This window comes from Amphiura filiformis, chromosome 2 (genome assembly GCF_039555335.1).
Source record: "Amphiura filiformis chromosome 2, Afil_fr2py, whole genome shotgun sequence".
NCBI lineage: Eukaryota > Metazoa > Echinodermata > Ophiuroidea > Amphilepidida > Amphiuridae > Amphiura > Amphiura filiformis.
This window is the reverse complement of record NC_092629.1, coordinates 19411627-19432578: the sequence shown is the minus strand read 5'-3', so window position 1 is coordinate 19432578 and position 20952 is coordinate 19411627. Positions and strand designations below refer to the sequence as shown.

The 20952-nt window shown below is 36.9% G+C and overlaps 1 protein-coding gene across 1 annotated transcript in view; it reads left to right on the top strand.

Annotated features, from left to right (window-relative positions):
- The window catches only part of LOC140135555 (uronyl 2-sulfotransferase-like), a 35820-nt gene extending 15198 nt beyond the window's left edge, over positions 1–20622 (top strand). The window contains exons 2-8 of the mRNA XM_072157097.1: positions 1860–1987; positions 2752–2898; positions 6089–6189; positions 7019–7169; positions 9325–9425; positions 9762–9925; positions 20416–20622. Of these exons, the coding sequence (XP_072013198.1) occupies positions 1860–1987; positions 2752–2898; positions 6089–6189; positions 7019–7169; positions 9325–9425; positions 9762–9925; positions 20416–20585 (962 nt within the window). The 3' untranslated portion in view covers positions 20586–20622. The remainder of the gene's footprint in view (positions 1–1859; positions 1988–2751; positions 2899–6088; positions 6190–7018; positions 7170–9324; positions 9426–9761; positions 9926–20415) is intronic.
- The last annotated feature ends 330 nt before the right edge of the window (positions 20623–20952 follow it).

Sequence of the window (20952 nt, the reverse complement as noted above, 5' to 3'; positions counted from 1 at the left end):
TAGCATAAATTCATCACAACTGTAAGTGATCGTTAACTTCAGACATACCTTGTCCCTTACAAAATGCTTCATACAATGTAATTCCAGTGTACTTTGTAATACAATGCTTTTAAAGCATATCAATAACTAGGCATGATAATTGAAATGTGTACAATTTGCCCAATAAACATAGGCCTATTGGAATTTGAAAATTAAAAAAAAAGATATTTTGAAAAGATTAGGGCATATTTTGTGATATATTATACGATTTATACATGTAATTCTACATTCCTAGAGTCAGCAGCTTTCCAAAAATGTATACTCTTACTATGCTAGGGTGAATGGCTCAAAACTTTTTTAACAAATGTGTATGCAATGAAATCGCGCAACTTCACATTTCGAATTACTGACTCTTGCATAACGACAAACAGGGTGGTCTCGTGACATGCATTTTCTTAAAAAAATAAAATAAATAAAATACAAATTCCGATGTTTATATAGCGCCTTTCCCCAGATCTCAGAGGTTTGTAATTTTGCTGCCAAGGTGAATCATCACAATCAGATCTCAAACCTACCCGCACTTAGATCCACCAATTATCTGTGCAGCTCCCCAAATTCCATTGGATGAAGGAAGTTTTTGATATTAACCAAACAACTAATAACCGATTTTTGAAAGCAGGAGGAAACAGAAGATCCCGGAGAAAACCTGCGAGAACGAGCATGGAATCGGGATAATCCAAGTGCACATAAGTTCTTGCGCCGCGCCGGGGCTTGAACCCGAGTCCTCAGTGGTGCAAGGCGAGAGAACAACCGAAGCTCTCTCTAGGGGTCTTGTTAGAATAAAATCAATTTAATAATATCTAACTGCAACATTTTCCCTTTCAAATGAGACTAAATATTAATATTTCCATTAAGGTTTGCTAACAAAAATTAACAAAATTAAAAATGATATAGTGAAATTCTTAATTCCCCCTAATCCTCAGCCACCCTTGGCACATTTCATTTAAAATGTTTAAAAAATAATGAAAGTTGATTTTAAAACAGCACTTTACATGAGTAATAAAGAATAAATTACCTTAAATTTAAGACCTGAAGGGGGTACTACACCCCTGGCCAATTTTTTACATATTTTTGCAATTTTCTCAAAAAATATAGCACATTGGTGACAAGTAAGATATGCATATTATAGGGCAAGGACTACAACTACTGCACTGGAAATTTTATTTCAGCACAGACAACAGTTGTGGAGTTACAGTAAAAATGAGGGAAACCAATATTTGATCAATAAATCAATAACTACTTGCTTTGAGTTGCTGGTTTTCCCTAATTTTTGACTGTAACTCCACAACTGTTGTCTGTGCTGAAATAAAATTTCCAGTGCAGTAGTTGTAGTCCTTGTCCCTTTTTTTCTAACAAAACATTATTTCAATGTTGAATTCTAGACCTGGACAATACCAACAGCTATCATACTAATATGCACATAATATAATTATGATTTATCTATTTTAAACATAGATTGTCATTCTATATCAAATTATTCATATTTTTCTGCTTTTTTGTGGTAATTCTTATTCTAAAACTGTACATTTATGTTCAAATTTAAATTTTAAATTAGCCAAATAATATGAGTTATTTCACACATTTCATAATAGAAATGTTTCTGAAAGTTTCCTTGACATTTGTTAGTCTTCTTTCTGATGTTCTAACACCATTATACAAGTGTCTACCCTCTACAAACAAGATGCAAACAAAAATTAAGGTAAATAGCGCCATCGTTGTTCAACTTTACTTTAAAATGACTACAGATTTACATGCCATTAATCAACTGTGGCAAAGAGAAGCCTTAAAATTTACACCTTACACCTTTCTTCCAAACACAGTATCATCCCCCAAGACTGTTAAGAAAGGTTTATTATCAGATGATGCCAGCAGCTTATCACCTACACAGACAGAAAAATCGAACAATAATTCCAGCAGAGCGAAATATGGTGTTAAGGTCAATGGAAAGGTTAGAAGCATTTGCATTGTTTTGTTATTATGTGTTTAATTGATTTTGTTTATATGATTCATTTATTTGTTAAGGATGTTTTTGTTGTTATATGATTGAATTTATGTTATTAAAGAGGCAATACCCTGATCGACAACCTCCCCACCCCTCTCACTTTTTCTTATCAAAATATGGATTTCTGATCATAATGTTTTTCAAATTAAATCCCAGAAAACAGTTGGGAGGCCAGCCCCATGACATGTTCGCGTTGTTGGACAGATGTTTCAAATGGACAAATTGTAAAAACTTCATGAGAATACACGAAACATGGATATTTAAAGTGGGGCGACCCTATTGGTTTAGGACATGGATTGGCTTCACACGCGCATACAATTTAAAATATCGTTATGTATCTATGTTAGAAAACGAGAACATTTTCAGCGTAAATGTGAATAATTAGCATAATAAGCAAACCAATAAGTTGGTACGCGTGAATTGCATTATGGCCCGACACTTTGCCGTATTCCCGTCAAGGGCATTTTAACCAAATCCTAACTTTTAGCAATTTCGTGCATTACAATGTCAATCATCATCATATCCTCGAGAATTTTTTAATTTAAAAAATCAAAGAATTTAAAAATTAAATTTGTTTTTGTTTAATTCGAAAATCAAAGAATTTAACAATTCTTTTCTAGTTTATATTAATTCAACTGAACAGAATTGAACATTACATTATATCTCATTTGGACACTTGTTATAACTAAGATATATTTTTGCTCATGCAGATACACCTTATTGTTTACAACCGGGTTCCTAAATGCGGAAGCAGAACAATGGTTTCTTTACTTAAAGAACAATTTACAACAACGACTGGTACTTGGATAATGCAAAATAAAATATCACAACGAAACGGGGATCTTTCAGATGATAAGGTATGTCCAACTCTTAACCAATATAAGATGGCATTCTGACCAATTTAGGGGCGCATCATTAGATTTGCAGGGGGGGGCATGGGAGTTTTTTGAAGAAAAACTTCGCCCACTAGTGCGACGAAAAAAAAAAACTTTGCCCACTAGTGAGACGAAAATTAAAAATTTTTGCCTCACTGATAAGTAATAAAAAATTACCCCAACCCAACTTTGTATAAAAATTTACATCAAAATTGAAAAAAAAAATACTTCGGTATTTTTGGTGCTCTCGGAGGAAAAAAAATTCTGCCTGACCCAAACTCCCATGCCCCCCTGAGAATCTAATGGTGCGTCCCTTAGAGCTTTTGTGACATGATATAATGTTTCACTAATCAGAAACGTTCGACTTTTCGTTTCTTTGTTGGCTACATATCACTAATTGACCTGAATGATACATTGACATTCAAATCGTCGGACGCATCACATACTGGTCTATCTCGAAAAACACGCATTTCGAGAAAATCGCAATTGAATATCTTCGTATTAAGTTTATCTTTCTATAATATAATTAGATTATGGATATTCATGAAAGTGGTTTTAAATTAAAGCATACAATTTATTTAAGTGGAATCTTGAATTATATTTACGTATGCAATATTGCTTTAAACTACACTGAAGTTGTACTTCTGTATGTGAAATAGTTAATTTCCCTATATCGTATTTAAAGTGCATCACATACTGGTCTATCTTGGGGGCTATCTCGATTTCGCGAACGGTGATGAGATTACATACTGGTCTATCTCGAAGCTTATCGAGATATACCAGTATGAAATGCACTTTAAAAACGATATCGGGAAATTAACTATTATTAACTAAAATCCATAGTCTAATTAAATTATAGAAAGGTAAACTTAATACGAAGATGTTCAGTTGCGATTTCCTATAAATGCGTGTTTTTTTCGAGATAGATCAGTATGTGAAATACGTACTTTGTAAATATCATAGATAGATAAAAATGTGATATTTTATAACTAATTATTTAGGAAAAATTGAGGTCTGTAATGTGTTGAATTAGAAGAGCTCCGTAAAAAGAACTATATACCAATTTTCTCAGAAAAGTAAACAAATTCAAGAAAGACCAGTATGTGATGCACCCGACGAAATGAGAGACAATTTGAGTAAATGTCATATAAAAAAGCTGCTACAAAAGCACCGAATCTCTTCTAAATTTTGATTACCCCGCAGGGCTAGAAAGTTCCAATGTTCAATTTGGTTGTTTGATGGCATGTAAAAGTGATTCATTATTAAGAAAACTTGAACAATGATGGCGCAATTTATCTAAAATCTTGTGTGTATCTTTACAAGGTGTAGACACAAAGTTTGTAAAATGGTATCAGCAAACAGACTAACAAATGACAGGGGAATTTTCAAAAAACATTTTATCATGAAATGTAAGGTACATGTAAAACTCATATTATTTGGATAATTAAGATTAAAAATGTATGTAAATAGCGCCCTCAATTTGCACAAAAATGCACAGTTTATAAAATTTAAATAATCACAAAAAAGTTGAAAAGATGAATAATTTGATATAAAAACGAAAATCTATGTTAGAAATGTATGTATATATACAGTTTATTAGTGTGATAGCTGTTGGTATTATTCAGGTCTAGAATTGAACATTATAATAATGTTTTGTTAGAAATATTAATAAATGATCACATCAAAGAACCGTGATGCAGAACAATCAGTTTTCGTGATTATGACTGCCTCACGAAAAAGAAACGCAAGATTGACCTAACTTGTAGATAATGTTGTGAAAAGATGTAATCTCTAAATTGTTTCAATATGATTTAATGTTACATTGAGAGGCAGAAGGTTTGTCATTAAACATGACAACTGATGTGTACCAATCATAGGAATTCTAAAACCATGTGATTGGGATGATTTGAAGTGACCTCCATTTCGGAGATGAGTCTGGTGTTTATTCCTAGATATTATGTGAAATGAGACACATGTAGCAGCCGACAAGTGCATCGTTTTGATATGGACGTACACATATTGGGGTAAATTTGTTTTTTAATTAATTCACTATTTAATCCTGCACATTATGACACCACATTGAATCCAATGTGACTTCAAGAATCAAAGTTACAAGCATTTGATTAGACGAATGTACAGTTTTAAAAGTGACAAACTGGCCTATTCAAAACTCCACGGACTAGACATCTGGTTTGAGAGTGGTGAATGACTAATTTATACGTTTGGCTTTAATTTAAAACAAAAGGAACAAAAGAAAACTTAAACAAAAGAACTGACAAATAAAATGAAAGTACAGAGAAGTAAAAACTGAAATAAAAACTGCTTTAAATAACGCCTCATTGAAGAAACTGTGTTGTGTCTTTGATGCGCTTGTTGGAATCTTTTTACGCCTTGTATAGGCCAGTTTGTCACTTTTAAAACTGGACATTCGTCTATTCAATTGCTTGTAACTTTACTTCTTGAGGTCACATTGGATTCAATGTGGTGTCATAATGTGCAAGATCTATTAAAAAAAATTTACCCCAATATTGTTCAGTTTTGAAATTGTGATTATTTTTCCAAGTGTAAGGATACCTGGCAGTATAAGTGCACAGTACACACAATGTGAATTCACCTTTTCGGTAAATCCCATAACCCATTGCGATTACACCTGAGAACTCGTCATTTTACGTCACGCCGACTTGCAATACGCAGTAACGATGTTCGATAAACGATGTGCGCATCGGCGCAGAGCGGCGTGACCCAAAATGACGAGTTCTTAGGTGTACTCGCAAAGGGTTATGGGATTTACCGAAAAGGTCAATTGGGGACAAGCGGAAAGGTATTATGCTGGGCGGATTAAGATAATTCATCAAGTGAACGCTAATTGTGACCCAGGATTGTGACATCCATACTTTGTTCGGTGTTGCATGTTGTTCGTCTGGCAACACTGAAATTAGCTTTTCCCCAGAGGGACAAAAAGTGATAGATTACCCAAGAGGACATTTGCTTTATCATGCGAAAACAAAACATTGAAAAAAGAAACAAAAAACTATGATGACTTTCACCTCAGCAAAAACTTTTATAGTGCAGCTTTACCCTAAAGCTTCTAAGATACCCCGGAGTAAGATACGTTGCAACAAAAGGGTTTCATATCCCTGCTTTCAGTAAGTGTATTTTTTTTTTATTATAGAGGCTGATTCTTACTAAGGGAGGTATCCTACAGCTTGTCCAGAACACGAGTTCCCTACCTGCTGTTATCCACGGTCATTTTCGTTTTATGCCGATTGAACGGTAAGAACAAGCAGTTTTTCTCATTTCGCATTTCAGGGCCAGCCAGTGGCTCTGTGAAGTATTCGGATGGGTTGATGAAAGGATTGGATGGGCTCATAAACAATGTTGGAAGGTTAAAGACAGTGAAGAAAATGTGAAAGTGTTGAATCGAAATATACTTTAAAGATACCCATTGGATCCTACCCAGTCGTCTTAGGGCATTTAAATAAAGGCATTTAATTTAATGCCCACGTGACCAGATGGGCGCCGACATTACAGCGTCTAGACAGGATGTCTGGAAAAAAGACCTTTGACACAGCGGGTGGTCTTCCTGTGTATTTCAATTGGAAACGCGGGATACATGTCCAAATTTTCTAGCAAATTTGTCATTTTTTTGCAACTTTAGATTATTGTAAGAGTTTCCGTCGATAACTTTTTTTCCGTCGATCAAAACTTTCAAAATTAAGTTCTTGAAAACATACTAAAAACAGAATCCCCCCATGTATAATTATTTTGCATATTAAATTTTCAGCAATTTTGATGGTATTTGTCTGGAAAATTCCTATCTCTTAGCATTGTAGCACATGTACTGATCACTTGGTGGCCTTGGTATGGCGGCGCCCATGGGTCACGTGGGCATTAAATTTAGTGCCTTTTATTTAATACCACATCCATCGCGTACACTACGCTAAAGCCATCCATACCCAATGCATATTGCTTTTAATAAAGGGGCGTAATCACTTTTTGGGATTCTGCCAAACTTAAATAGAATAATTCTTGCACCTCCCTTTACAATGTATAACAAAATGTTGTGTTTTTTGTTGTTGGTTTTTGTTGTTTTTCTTATTAGATCAAAACACCCAGTTTATATCAGTATTATACGAGATCCGCTGGCAAGAATGGTATCTACGTACTACTTTATACGATTTGGAGATGGGCAAATTCCTGACAGACATTTAAAGCAACTGAATGCTAGGATCCGCCCTGAACATTTTAATATGGTACGGCTGATATTTTGTCATTTAAACAGAGTTAATATTAAATTCTTCGAAACATTCTGAGTATATACACAAATAAATAAATGCGATTTATTTATGTACAAATTAATTTTTTAATCACTGTTGCAAACCATTGCCGGGCGTGGCCCCTGATTGACTTGATCTGCATTAATACAACATACAGTCCTGAAGGTGTTAGGATCATCACGCACAGGTTAATATTCAACAGGGTGAATCAAAAGATCTGTACACATATTTTTAACAAAATCATAAAAATACAGAATTAATTATATAGAGGCTTAGAAATGCTTAAATTTAATAATATTGTAAGAAAATCTGACTGGTACGAGGGACAGTCAATATGTTCCCGAAACTATTATTTATCTCCGCTCAAGCATGACTTTGATGACCTTTGTCTTTCAAAACATACAACAGTTATTAATTGAATATTTAAGGAACGTGTAATAAAAAGAAGCAAAAGTACCAAAGCAGTTTGCAAGACTTATTTTTTGGTATAAGGTAATCTGAGTATGTTCACTTGATAATTGTGAAAGAACAAAATGTATCCATTAACAGATGTGGAAAGGAAAAGTCTTTGAAATTCATCAAAAATAGACCTTAACGACAAGCACAAATGGTGTGAAAATCGTGAGAGACGAGCACATAAGGTAGAAGCAAGAATCAAAATTATCTCCAAAATGAAACAAACAAAATATCATTATTTTGTTAATTCAGAATACGATGCGCCTCCAGCGGTAGCTGGGGAAAGGGCAAAATACGCAGTGCATCATGGGAAAATATCGACATCCAAATTGCGCGCGTAATACGAATACAACACATCAACATGTCATTCACACAATGGAATTTGGGAAGATGCACAGGTAATCGGTAGATGTTACAATCAAAGTGCGGATAGGTCTGCACCAGGTTCGGCTGCAACTGGCCTAGTTGATGCAATCTGATTGTGATAATTCACCATGGCAGCGAAATTACAGCGAAAAATGTCAATATAATTATGTTACAGTGTAACTTACACGCGAATGTACACTATTGATCACACGGAATCCTTCGTGGAGCTGTCTTCCGCATTATTATTATCACACTCGCGTAAAATCCAATGGCGGCTAGGAAGACAATATCGACCCTGAAGGTCAAAAATTAGACTAGCAAGAACAACCGTTAGCGGCGCATTGTATTGTGAATCGCGAGAATTGGTATGGAATGAGAGGATCACAGTCAGGACAATAGAAATTGTTGCAATAAAAATAGAAATATGCGCAAGCGTTGATGGTATACATGATCAAAGTACCAAAAATGTGGGGAAAATCAAATTTAGGCAAAAAGCCCTATAAATATAACTAAATACAGTGTTGTGGAACAGTAACGTGTGAGTGAGTTGCTGTACTAAATCGCATGCTAAAAGTTAACGAATTTTTTGAAATTCACATTTCTTATTCATTTCAGAGCCTCTCACTGTAACAAATCAAGTAAAGAGTTTGAAAAATCCCACCATTTGATCAAAATGCTATAGTTGATTGCTGAAAAAACATCTTGTCCTCCTACAAGTGTAAAATCACATGCGTGTTACCATTAATAAGGACTCTGTAGCTATTTTGTGAGCCAAGTAAAAATCCAGTTGCGCAAAGTCAATTAACATCAAAGCACTATGAACATCACATGTATGTTCGCTTTATTTACAGTAATTGTCATTCTTAGTCTTTCACATGGCAGATTTCAGCCCTCCTCAACATGGCGTTTGCACCACGTATTATCAGAAGTCTGTCCTGCCTGAGGATATCAACTTTATGCACTTAAGTTATATGTCTCTGGATTTCATCAACGTCTGCTGGAGGACTTGTGAAAACCTTTGATTTCAGATAGCCCCACAAGCAGAAATCCAGAGGCGTACGATCAGGAGATCTTAGGGGACATTCCACTTGCTTCAAAGCAATCAGACGATTCCAAAAACAATTCTGCCAGGTATTTGGTCAATTACTGTAAAGGAAGTGGTGAAACATGTTATTTCATGTTATTTTAATTGCATTTTTAGGCGGCTAGCAAAAATAGCTACTGCCAACCAACCAATTTTGCCTTAAGAATTATTGTCGTGTTTATAACAACTACCCCTTACAATTATATTTTCCATCCACTGAAACAGACTTTCGATGAGTGCGTTTTACAAGAACTTAATGCATGTGTATCACCAGGGAAAGTTTCTACTCAAATTTCATATTTCTGCGGTATTCATCCAAATTGCAGGTACGTATGCTTTTCAGTGGAAACAATATAGGCCTACTTTTAGTAACATAAAAAGGCGCGATGACATAATATTTTCTACATTAGAATAGGTAATCTTAACGTGTATACAAAACGTGTGGCCATAATCGCCAATCCGGCTTGAAAAGGGAGGGGGAAGGGGGGAGGGTACAATCTGCCTAAATTGTCAAAAAGTGGCTGAAAAGAACAAACAATGGGTAATTATGCCGAAAGGTGTGGGAACACGCCCCCCCAATTGACGCCCATGCGTGTGGCTACCTGCGTCAACCTGTTGTCATGAATCTTAAATAATCTGTAACCTTTGCACCTTTCTTATAGTCAACCATCAGAATGGTCATTGGAGCAAGCTAAGAAGCATATAAACAAAGAGTATTTACTTGTTGGTATCATGGAAGATTTTGAGTCTACAGTCATGCTTTTAGAACGATTAGCTCCTGATTTGTTTCACGGGCTTGTGGCAGAGTTTATGAATCCAACCACAGGTAAGCCAATAGGCATTCAAGTATTCTTTGGGTGGTCGTTGGGTAGCCTATTTTTGTTTACAAACAAAAAAAAATCATAAGAATAGCTTTGAATCCCCAAATGAATATATTATAATAACATTTTCCAATTGGTTACGAATAATAATATGGTTCAACATGTAAAATAGTCCGAGAATAGCTATTTTGTCTTCGGACGTATTATTTTTCTAACCACCCGTCCGACAGACGCCCTGAAATGTTGTCACTATAACTAATTGCGGCGCACAGACCGCCAAAATACCAGGACAAAATTAACCAAATTTGTGAGGTTTATCTTCTGTATAATTATCCCTTTCTTTTAAGATATCAAAATAGTCCACAGTTACCTTCATTTCGGCCCATTTCAGGATTAAAAATTGCAGTTTCGGGCGCTCCGCGCGCAAACGTCCCGGTAAAGTAAAATAACTATGAGTACCGTAATTTCTTCTTTCTCCTGTATATTTATATATTAAGAATAACGATTAAGCATCATTAATTTGATCTCGTGCGCTAGTTTGTAATGTAATGTTTCTATGTTCAAATGTATGATGTGTAAGCCTCTTATCTTGTTTGTGAATTAAGTACATAAAGTGTATGAAACTGGAAGGAAAAGCTGTCCATCCTTTGAAAATTTTGACCTTTCGTATTGAAGATATACATTAAATTTTCCCCAAAAGATCTAAAAAGCACATATCATTAGATTTGTAAAGTTTACTTTGAGGACTGTTAAATATAAACATTCTAAAATATAAAATTTTAATAGTTTGCCATAAAATGTGTATTATATCGCGATATTTAAAACAAAATTTTTCTGTAGGTAGTCGTTGACTACCCTCATGCGCGTATTTTTAGGGGGGGGGGGCTTTGGGGGCGCCAGCCCCCCGGGGTATAAAAAAAAAGGGGGCGGAAAAAAAAGAGAAATGAAAAGAAAAGAAAAGAAAAGGAAAAAAGAAGGAAAGAGAAAACAAGAAAAAGAAGGAAAGAAAAAATGATAAAGAAGAAAGAAATTACGCTTATCACCTATAAAGGGCGGGACATTTTAGTAGGGTGGCGTGTAATCAGGCAATAATAGGGGAGAGAGAGCGCTATTAGGCCTAGAGGGTGGCACATACAAGGAGGGCGGCTAATGGGACGACACATACAAGGAGAGCGCGTGTCAGTCACCCATAAAGGGCGGCACATGGTAAACTTGTAACCAAGCGAAAAGAGGGGGTGGAAAAGTACAACAAGCGTTATAACTATAATATGCCTACAGGGTGACCTATCACAAAGAGGGCGGCTTGTTACAAATGCGACCAAGCCAGTGCGGCCCGTTGAAACAAAATGTGCATTGGAATAACACGGGAGTTTGGATATAGATGGTAGGATTTCTTTCGCATATAAATGTATGGTCCCCCGTTATTAAAGCTTGTTCCGGGTTGAAAAATCAGATATTTTGAAAAGAATAAGTAATTGAAACATAGAGCAAGTACTAAAATTATAGCTTTTGATATATGACGCTAACTAGTTCATCTCCTATATATTCAACCCAGCGCTACCAGTAGGGGTCAATTGCCTATTGTGAGTGCCCCTGTGTTGTGTGCATACATGTAGGCAACAATAACTGCATGATGGACAAAAGTAGAGGGAGGGAGGACAGAAAAACGCTTGTCAGTCACCTATAAATGGCGGCACATCGTGACTTTTAACCAGGAGAAAAGAGGGAGTCAAACACGGTATATCACACTGTGTAACTATGGGCCTACACTGTGACACATAGAAGAAGGGTAGCTTGTGTGGCGGCACATTAAAGTAAGGTGGCTTATTGGGCGGCACATACAAGGAAGATGGCTTATAACCAGAAATAAAGCAGATGAAGGAGAGAAATCCGCATGATATGGTGGCTTTCAGTGAGAAAAGTGGGGAGAAGGAGAGGAAAATCAACGCCATTGACCATAGGCGTAACTAAGGGAGTCAACGGGAAACTTGCCGCCCTGCATGCCCTGCGTTGGATTCGGCGCCTCTTCAAAATCTGAATTTCAACAAAACTAATCATTATGAAACTTTGTTTTACATCCGTCAAAATTCAGGGAGTAAAAAAACCCAAATAACGCATGACCAAATACAGTGCCCCTTCGATGGTTTTTGAGCCCCTTTCAAGCAGTAAAAAAATAAATTTTCGACAAAAACTTCAACAAAAATAATTATTATGCTTTAATCATTAAAACTAAGGGAGTCAAAAAAGGAACGTGCCGTCCGTGTTGGAATCAGTGCATCATTGGTGTATTTTGAGCCCCTTCCATGATGCAAGCGGCAAAATCTAAATTTGTCAGCGCCGCGCCAAAATTCTGAATTTTCTAGACCATGCCACACGGGTGTCAATCCCGGTGGACAGGGTACATGTCCTCTTTACATTTTTTGGATGGGGAAAACAATATCAAATGGCCTCCCCCACTCACGTAAGCAATGATAATAGCGTAGAAATGATGCACCAAAATTATGCACCAAATGGCTTCAAGTTGAACCTTCATTTGGCAAATTTATTCAACTTATCAGGGGGAATATTCCCACTCAGGCACCCCCTGCGTATGGATAAACAAGTGAAAAATGATGCACCAAATGGCTTCAATTTGGAACTTCATTTGGCAATTTTTTCCAACTTCTGGGGGGGAAAGCAGTGGTGTAACTAGCGGGGCAGGGGGCGGGAGCTGCCCCTGCTTGCCCCTCCCCCCAATGAAAAAGGTAAAGTAGGCCTACTTCTGAGACTTATTAATTAACCTCATAAATTATTTGGTCATTTTATCCTAAAAAACCCAATTTTGGCGGGCTTCGCGCGATTTATTCCACTTTTGTACCATATGTCACCAGTTTAGCTTCAATATGCCAAAAATTTTCTCGCGCTTCGCACGCATTTGAACCGTAAACTTCTGTTGTCGCCAAAAGGCGCTGGCTTCACTATACTTCAAGACAATATTTCCAACCCCATCCCTCCCATGTCAAAAAGAATTCTACACCACTGTTCCGGGGACACACATTTCAAGCAGATCCCAAGACTCCTCAGACATCCCCCCCCCGTTTCGGCCAGTGCGACGCTTACAAACCCAAACAGCATGAACGATGCCTGCCCCTCATTTATTATGCCCCCCCATGAAAATGTCTAGTTACCCACTGGGGGAACATCACCCCTCAGACGACCCCTGTGTATGAATAAACAAAAAAAATGATGCACAAAATAGCATCGATTTGGACCTTCATTATGAGGGAACATCCCCCTCATACACCCCTGCTTGTGGATAAACAAGTAAAAAATGATGCACCAAATGGCTTCAATTTGGACCTTCATTTGGCAAAATAGTCCAACCTCTGAGGGGCAAAAATCTGCCCTCATACACCCCTGCTTATGGATAAATAAGTAAAAAGTGATGCACCAAACGGCTTCAACTTGGACCTTCATTTGGTAAAATTGTCCAACTTTCCAGGGGGAACTTCCCCCATCAGACACCCCCTGCTTATGGATTAACAACTTAAAAATGATACACAAAATAGCTTCAATTTGGACCTTCATTTGTCAAAATTTTCCAATTTCAGACCCCCCCCCCCCCTCATGCTTATGGCAAAGTGATGTATCAAATGGCTTCAATTTGGTCCTTCATTTGGCAACATTTTCTAAATTATGACATGTATGAGGGGGGAACATCCCCATCCTCAGACACCCCCATGCGTATGGATAAACAAGTGAAAAATGATGTACCAAATGCCTTTAATTTGGACCATCATTTACCAAAAATTTCAAACTTCTGAGCAGACACCCTCCATCACGTATGAATAAACAAGTGCCCGTTTTCTTTTCTCTTTTGGACACACGTACAATAATTTCATATGTCCACCAAATGCCTTCATTAATTCAATTGGGCTTTCATTTTGCACTTTTTTCCAAATTCTCAGGGGGGAACATTCCCCTCAGACTTCCCCCTGCGTATGCATAGAAAAGTTGCCATTTTCTGCTTTAGACACCCGACACTTCATTTAAAGCAATAATTTATACAATAGGCCTATAGGCCTAACAGTAAAAACTTGAACACGAATTGCTTTAATATTGGGCCGTCATTCCACAAATTGTCGGCTTTTTCCAACTAAAACTTTACACAATAATAGTGCCAAAATGGCATCAAGTAGGTCTTCATTTTGTAAAAAAAAATCACTTCTCAGGGGACACATCCCTCCTCAGACACCCCGTGCGTTGCGCAAGCGCGACACATTGGCCGATTCGCGGCCGTTTTTTACATTTTCATAATTTTTCTACAATTTAGCCCCTTCAATTGCTCTACAGGCTGTATCAAAATGATTGGTACCCATCATTTTCAGTGATTATAGACAAGACCGCCTCATCAAAATGCAGCACTAAGATGATGAGTAAGATTCACCAATTCTTGTTAAAGATTATGTGATGACAAGCTATAAACTATACATTCTGGCCATTTCAAGAGGATTCAATATCGCATTTGGAAGAAACAGGCTTCTTAATAAACACCAAAACATGCCCCCACATCCCCCCATCCTTCCTCCCAAAAAAATAGGAAAGGAGAGAAGAGAAGAAAAAGGGAGAAAAGGAGAAAAAGAGAAGAGAAAAGGGAGGAAATGAGGAGAGAAAAGGTTAAATTGCACGTAATTGAGTTGGCCCATGCCTAAAAAAAACGCAGTCGTGACGATCGGAAATAGGTCCTGTAATATATGTGACCATCCTCCACAACTGAGCCCGGATGTCACCAGTGCCACCATTGAGATATGCTCCATTGAACTTAACAATAAACAATAGAAAACAAAGGATTTATTGACTGCTTTATTGATTTTTCACTACTTAAATGTTAAGTACTATAGACATGATATACATCATTTTAAAGCTAATTTCAAGCAGAATATTTTGATTGAATATCTCAAAAATGATGATTGGCGACTTCAGGGCTCAGTTGTGCTGGATGATCACATATAGGCTGGCCTGCGGTTATTTTAGGCATTGCTTGAAGGCGGATTCTTGTCCTAAAAGCATGTGAAAATTACTGCGGGCCCGTCACATTTTACCACCGAAGTCAGTATTAAGACGGACTCCATACTGACTTCATCGATCCATGCATGCTTTATAGTAATTGCGCGTCTCAAGTTTTGCATATTGAGTTCGGGCCTTCTGGATCTGCCACTGACCCTGGCTCTCTGGGGACGAGCGTTGTCATCGTGGAGGATTGCAATAGGTCCCAAATTGTGAAGATGTTTGATTGCAGCTTGCTGCACGCACAGAATAATGGTCATTTCGTCGGCTGTATTTCATAGTGGCGTATAGTGGGACGCCGCGAATAAACAACTTTTCGAGAAAATAGGGTTTGGAGAAATGCCAATTTAAAATCGAGTTGTGTAAATCAGACATTCATTATATTTTGTAAATGATGTGAAATTTCCGTAGTATAAACAAAATAGATTTAATTTTTATATATTTTTCAAAAGAAATAAATTACATAATATTGTTGCCAAACTGAAAACAAAAAGCACAAAACTATACGTCACTATGGAAAACACGCAAAACGCAATACCCTAACCTAACGTTAACCTTACGCCACCTCGTTCGCCGTGTAATCCCTATGGCGTTACTTTTCGTCGGCTTCATTCCTTAGTATAGGTCCGACACGTCACTTGACATGTAGCGAGGTGTACGCCACTATGACATACAATGTTTTTTAATTTTTTGCCGATATTTCATATTAATTATAAAATGTGTATAAAAAGTGGCGTATGGTCGATACGCCACTATGGAAAACACAAAATTTTACTTTGTAACTATACACCACATTTAATTTATTAATTACTAATTAATTAGTTAACTTTGACTGATGAGACTTAGAAAAATGAAAGAGAACATCATTAAAAACATATGTGCCAATTTTCAACAAAATGACCAAAAATCACTATACGCCACTCACATCCGTCTTTTTCGCATTCGACCTGTGCTAGAAATCTTTCAGGTTTATAAATAGCGCCATGTGCGGTATACTTTGGTCACTTCTAGAGGGTTTCAATTCATACTTATAATTCGCTTATGACGACTGGGAGGAGATGAGATTTCAACCTGGGCTAAACCCTTCTGTTACCGTTGGGGAGTGCAATACGTGATTGATTAAAAATCAATAACTCGCAGCTTGCCGATTGATTGTAGATCACTATAAATCGGAGGAGCCTTTTGTAAGCTATTTGACCCCGATCTTATTGTTAGAATACAATAGCTACCTTCTGATTACGTTTCCATATCAGGCCAAAAGGATGTGCTTTGTGTCAGATGTATGTACTGTACTTCTTTTGTCGTGGTACGAAATTCGAGACCTAAAGTCCCGAAGCTTTATTATAAAAAGTACAGATAAAACACATTCTTCTTTTGGATTTTTGAGACAAGAACTATTTTGTGTGCAAAATAACACGGATAGATTTTCTTTTGAGACTTGAAATTCCTTGTAAATCGTCAGTTTTACCGAGGTTTCTTGTAAGTTTTTGTTTCCATGAAAGTGGTCAAGAAAAAGTTCAAAAATATCACATTTTTGGCCGGCAAATTTAAATTTTATTCAGGCTATCTTGCAGCTTCGACTTTAAAGTAAAGATATATATGGGACATTTCATAATTTCCTTGAGGTGTTCTCTGAATGTTTATGTCAGAAAGATCATGGTTCAATACAAAATATTCACCAAAAATAGTAACTTGCCAACTTGATATAATTTATTTTAAAGACGGTCCCTGCATGCATGCATACATGGCAGGTATGGTACAATATAGGGACGCACCATTTGATATCAAGGTGGGGGGGGGGGCTGAGTCGTGACAATTTTTAGTAGGCCTACCTCGGGGAAGCAATTTTTAGCGCCTCGATGAAGCAAACAGTTTACATTTTGTAGCACCTAAATTTCGCGTAGCACGAAAAACGTTCTTCTTATGTTAAAATGAGTTCATATCAGGAGCGTAGTCAGCTTTCGTGATCAGAGGGGAAAAATAAAGGTTTTGGGGAAAATACAAAAATAATCATCAATTTGAACCGGTATTATTAATGCGATATGTACATACACTGGGTTTTTTTAGCGAGACTGTAGGGCCTATACATATAAACTGTTAAGTTTTCGAGCCTCCAAAAACCGGGCCAAAATGTCAATTTGGTATTTTACATTCATTTTGGTGCGTGATCGGGGTAATTTTGGTGGGAAACAGGCTCCTTGCCCTTTCTTTTCCTATGCCTTCCTGATTTCTTTCATTTTTTGTTATGCGGGCACTCTTTTCAGGGAGCACTCTGCCCCCGCTGGTTAGTACCGGTACACGCTTCTGGTTCAAATGGTGAGTTTTAGCATGTTTTTTTTCATGAATGTTTTCAAAGGAGATCCATGTCTTGTGATTATTTTCTTCAAAATATAGGTTCATGTGAGGATATCTCACCAAAACCAAACTCTGATCCATCCACTGACCCCACATATGGCTCCCATCATCACGTGGCATGGACTCTGGGGAAAATCTTTGAAGTGGAACTCACAGAATAACCTTTCACAAACAAATGCGAACAAAATACTTGCCAGTTTGAAGCTAAAATAAAATTAATATACTTGATGAAAACTGGAGCACCCTTGCCACCAAATTTTTTTTCAGGTCCGAGGTGGTGCAATGTTGTTTTTTTTTTTTTTTTGGGGCTCTGAGGTGAAGCAATTTTTTTTATCAGATGGCGTGACAACTTCTTTTCCAAAATACTACCAAGCCCCCCCACCTTGATATCTAATGGTGCGTCCCTTATATAGGTTTATACATATACAATACAGTGTTGTATTTTGTTTATTCGACATCGAAGTGATTACATAACTTGGGTCACGGCCGGTCGTTGCATCAATCAAAGAAGTTTAGTCAGACTGATTCGGGGGGACACTCCCACTTTGGAGGTGTCGCGTACTAGTATGTAGGATTGTTAAGACCCCCCTTTTCAGCGTCGCTGTCACCCACAGACCCTATATTTTTTACGAGCACATGCTCTGTCACCCGAAGACACCCTATTGTTCCATTCGATCTGTCACCAAAAGACCCGGGCCATAAGAGTGCCGCACCAAGATGAGGTGCAGGGGAGGGGGTGATGTGATTCAATACTTATCCCAGGGTGTTGAATTATAGGGGGAGCCAATATTGGCACAGGTATAGGTATTTGCACCGTTTCGATATTGCGAATGTGATGTAGAAACATGTCAGGATAGGCCTAAATTCAAATGGTAGGCATATAAAGGGGAATATTTTTGGCATGTTAAAATATTTTGATGTATAGGCCTAGCCATGATAATCTTTACCTAGTATTAAAACCAAAAAGAAACTGTCTTTGGGTCACTATGTTTGAAAAAAATCGTTTTGATTAACAAAAGTTGTAGCTTCGGAAATACTAAAAAAATGCCATTTTGCCGAATTTAATAAAAGTAAATGAGATATGTCAATTTTCTCTTGAAAACATTAGTCAAGTTACATAAAGTAGTGCAAAATATGGGTTCGAATTTGATTGCAAAGATGGTTTCTAGAAAAGGGTAAATTAATTTTGTTGCAAAAGCCCTTACATCCACAAAAGGCACGATATAAACGAAATAATAAAATAAATAGGAAGGCTTGAAAATTGTACCAAACCTATTCTTTTAGTTTCTATTTATCAACACTTTATTCAAAACCAAAATGAATCAAATCGAACTAGTAATAATTGAACAATTTTTGAAAAAGCTGTTTTTCTCAAAAAGTCAAAAAGTAGATGTATAAAGGGCTTTTGCAACAAAACTCTTTATATATTAATATCATCTGTATTATTAATATTAGAAAGATTGACTATTATTTTCGTTGATATATTATAAGTACTGAATTTACTAGTATTACTATCACCAAGTCAATAGTGGGCCTATATTGTTATAATTCAATGTTAATTAAAATGTCAGCAGTAGCCTAGGTACATTAACAATATTTGGTGGGTATGTTCCCCCGGAATGTTTAGGTGGTGGTTCTTTGGGAGATGCGGGCGTACCAGTAAAAGGGGTCTTTTGGAGCTGCGAACAAGTAAAATATGGGGACGTCAAAATCAAGGGTCTTTCTTGGCTTGTTGCTTGAAAATCCCAGAAATATGAGGAATGAACAATTTGGGGGTCTTTTAGAGCTAAATATTTATTTATCAAAATCAAGGGTCTTTCGGAGTTCTATTTTGGTCAAATATAGGGGGTCTTTCGGAGCTACGAAATCCAAAAAGGGGGTCTTTCCGGGGAGCATACCCGTATGGTCATTTGTGTTAAGTGCCCTTCCCACCGTGAGTATAATGCATTTGCCACTTCCGAAATTTTTTTACTGATAAGCATAGGAACCGCATAGTCAGAGGCAAGGTTCATTATTGATTGGAGATTCAGTAGGCTATAAAGAGACAAGTGCGGTAATAGCATTTCAAGTGTATACGCGCTTAATTTCGTAATCAATAAGAGCTAATGAACAAAATCATTTCTGACAGAACTGCTAGCGCAGTTGTGTAAGCGCTCGACTGTGAAACCGGAGGTTGTGGGTGCGAACCCCGTCAGAATTTTAATTCAGATAATTTTCTTTTTCTTTCGTGAAGAAGAAATAATAATTGAATCCGTCTTATAAAATTTAACATAGTATAGTAGAATCATGTAGGCCTATGTGTTATCAGATAAGATCTTCTGTAGATTACCATATCAAAAGAATTTCGAAGTTTTGTCAAGCAAGTTTCTAAGTGTGCCCCTAATCGTGGTTTGTATAGAATTGAGGTGATAGCTTTGTTTGATAATAACCAATGACAGAGCCGCTACGATTTTAAATTAAAAACAGGTCACCGCTTGAGGCGCTGCATTTAAGACGCAGCCTAAAAAGTTTATTACGGGTCAAAATAGACGTGCACTATGGAATACAGCCGACGATTTTGGCACATTCTGTTTGAGACGTGTAGTCAGCCGTACAAAAAGGTGATTGTTTCAAATGTTGTATCATTGTAAAGGTAAATAAATTGATATGACACACGATATGAACATGTCACAAATAATATGAGATATAGATGCTTGAAAAAACTTTCAAAACTTTTGTTGAGGAGTTTATGATGTGCCCTCAAAATTCCATAGTTTTTCATATACGTCAACATGTTTGCACACGCTTATCTAAACTTTGAAGAACAGACGTTCAGATAATGTAGTTCAGATATTTCAGTTGACCCATTTCCAGTAGTAATTGAAAAAACCCAAAAAAAAACACACTTTAGTTAGTAGATCACGAAACTGTCACAAAAAACAGACTCTCGTGGCGAATGAGGTAAAAATACGCAGAACAAAGTTTTCCATCTAATGACTGCTTTATTTGATAATCTGGGTTTAGTGTCTATAACATATTTCTTTTGTGTTAAGTGTAGCGATACTTTTTGTGCTCAGTATAATTATGTTTATCTTTGTTTACATTGCTTTGCCAGATAACACAACAACTGTGACCAAATCTCACAAAGGACCACTCCCTACTAAGAAAGTCCGTGCAATAATGATGACAAAATTGGACCTGGAGTACCAATTATATAACTTTGTTAAGAACAAACTTGAAAGACTAAAGAATACATTGGGAATCAATAAGTTATCACAAATATAATCCTGATATGCATTGATGTACTTCATCTCACACGATTTAGGGCAAACTTCATTCATTCTTGTCATGGATAGCTCCTGTAGTTGAGCACAGACGTTTTGGTGTATGTACTGGAGGAAGATCAACTAATGGAGTCTCGGACTCGAGTCAGACTGAATGCATGTAGACTTTCTCGTTTTAGCTTGTTGCAACATCCTTGTACTTGAAATAGTCAAATAACATTCATTTTAAATAAAAGGCCCACGGCACCCCTGTATAAACCATACCAAATTAATGTATCCATCCATTTAGATTTTTGGTATCAGAAATTGAGTCAGTCGAATCCCCTTGGCTTACTGGCTTTCCACATAGTAACCAACACTTTGGAGGA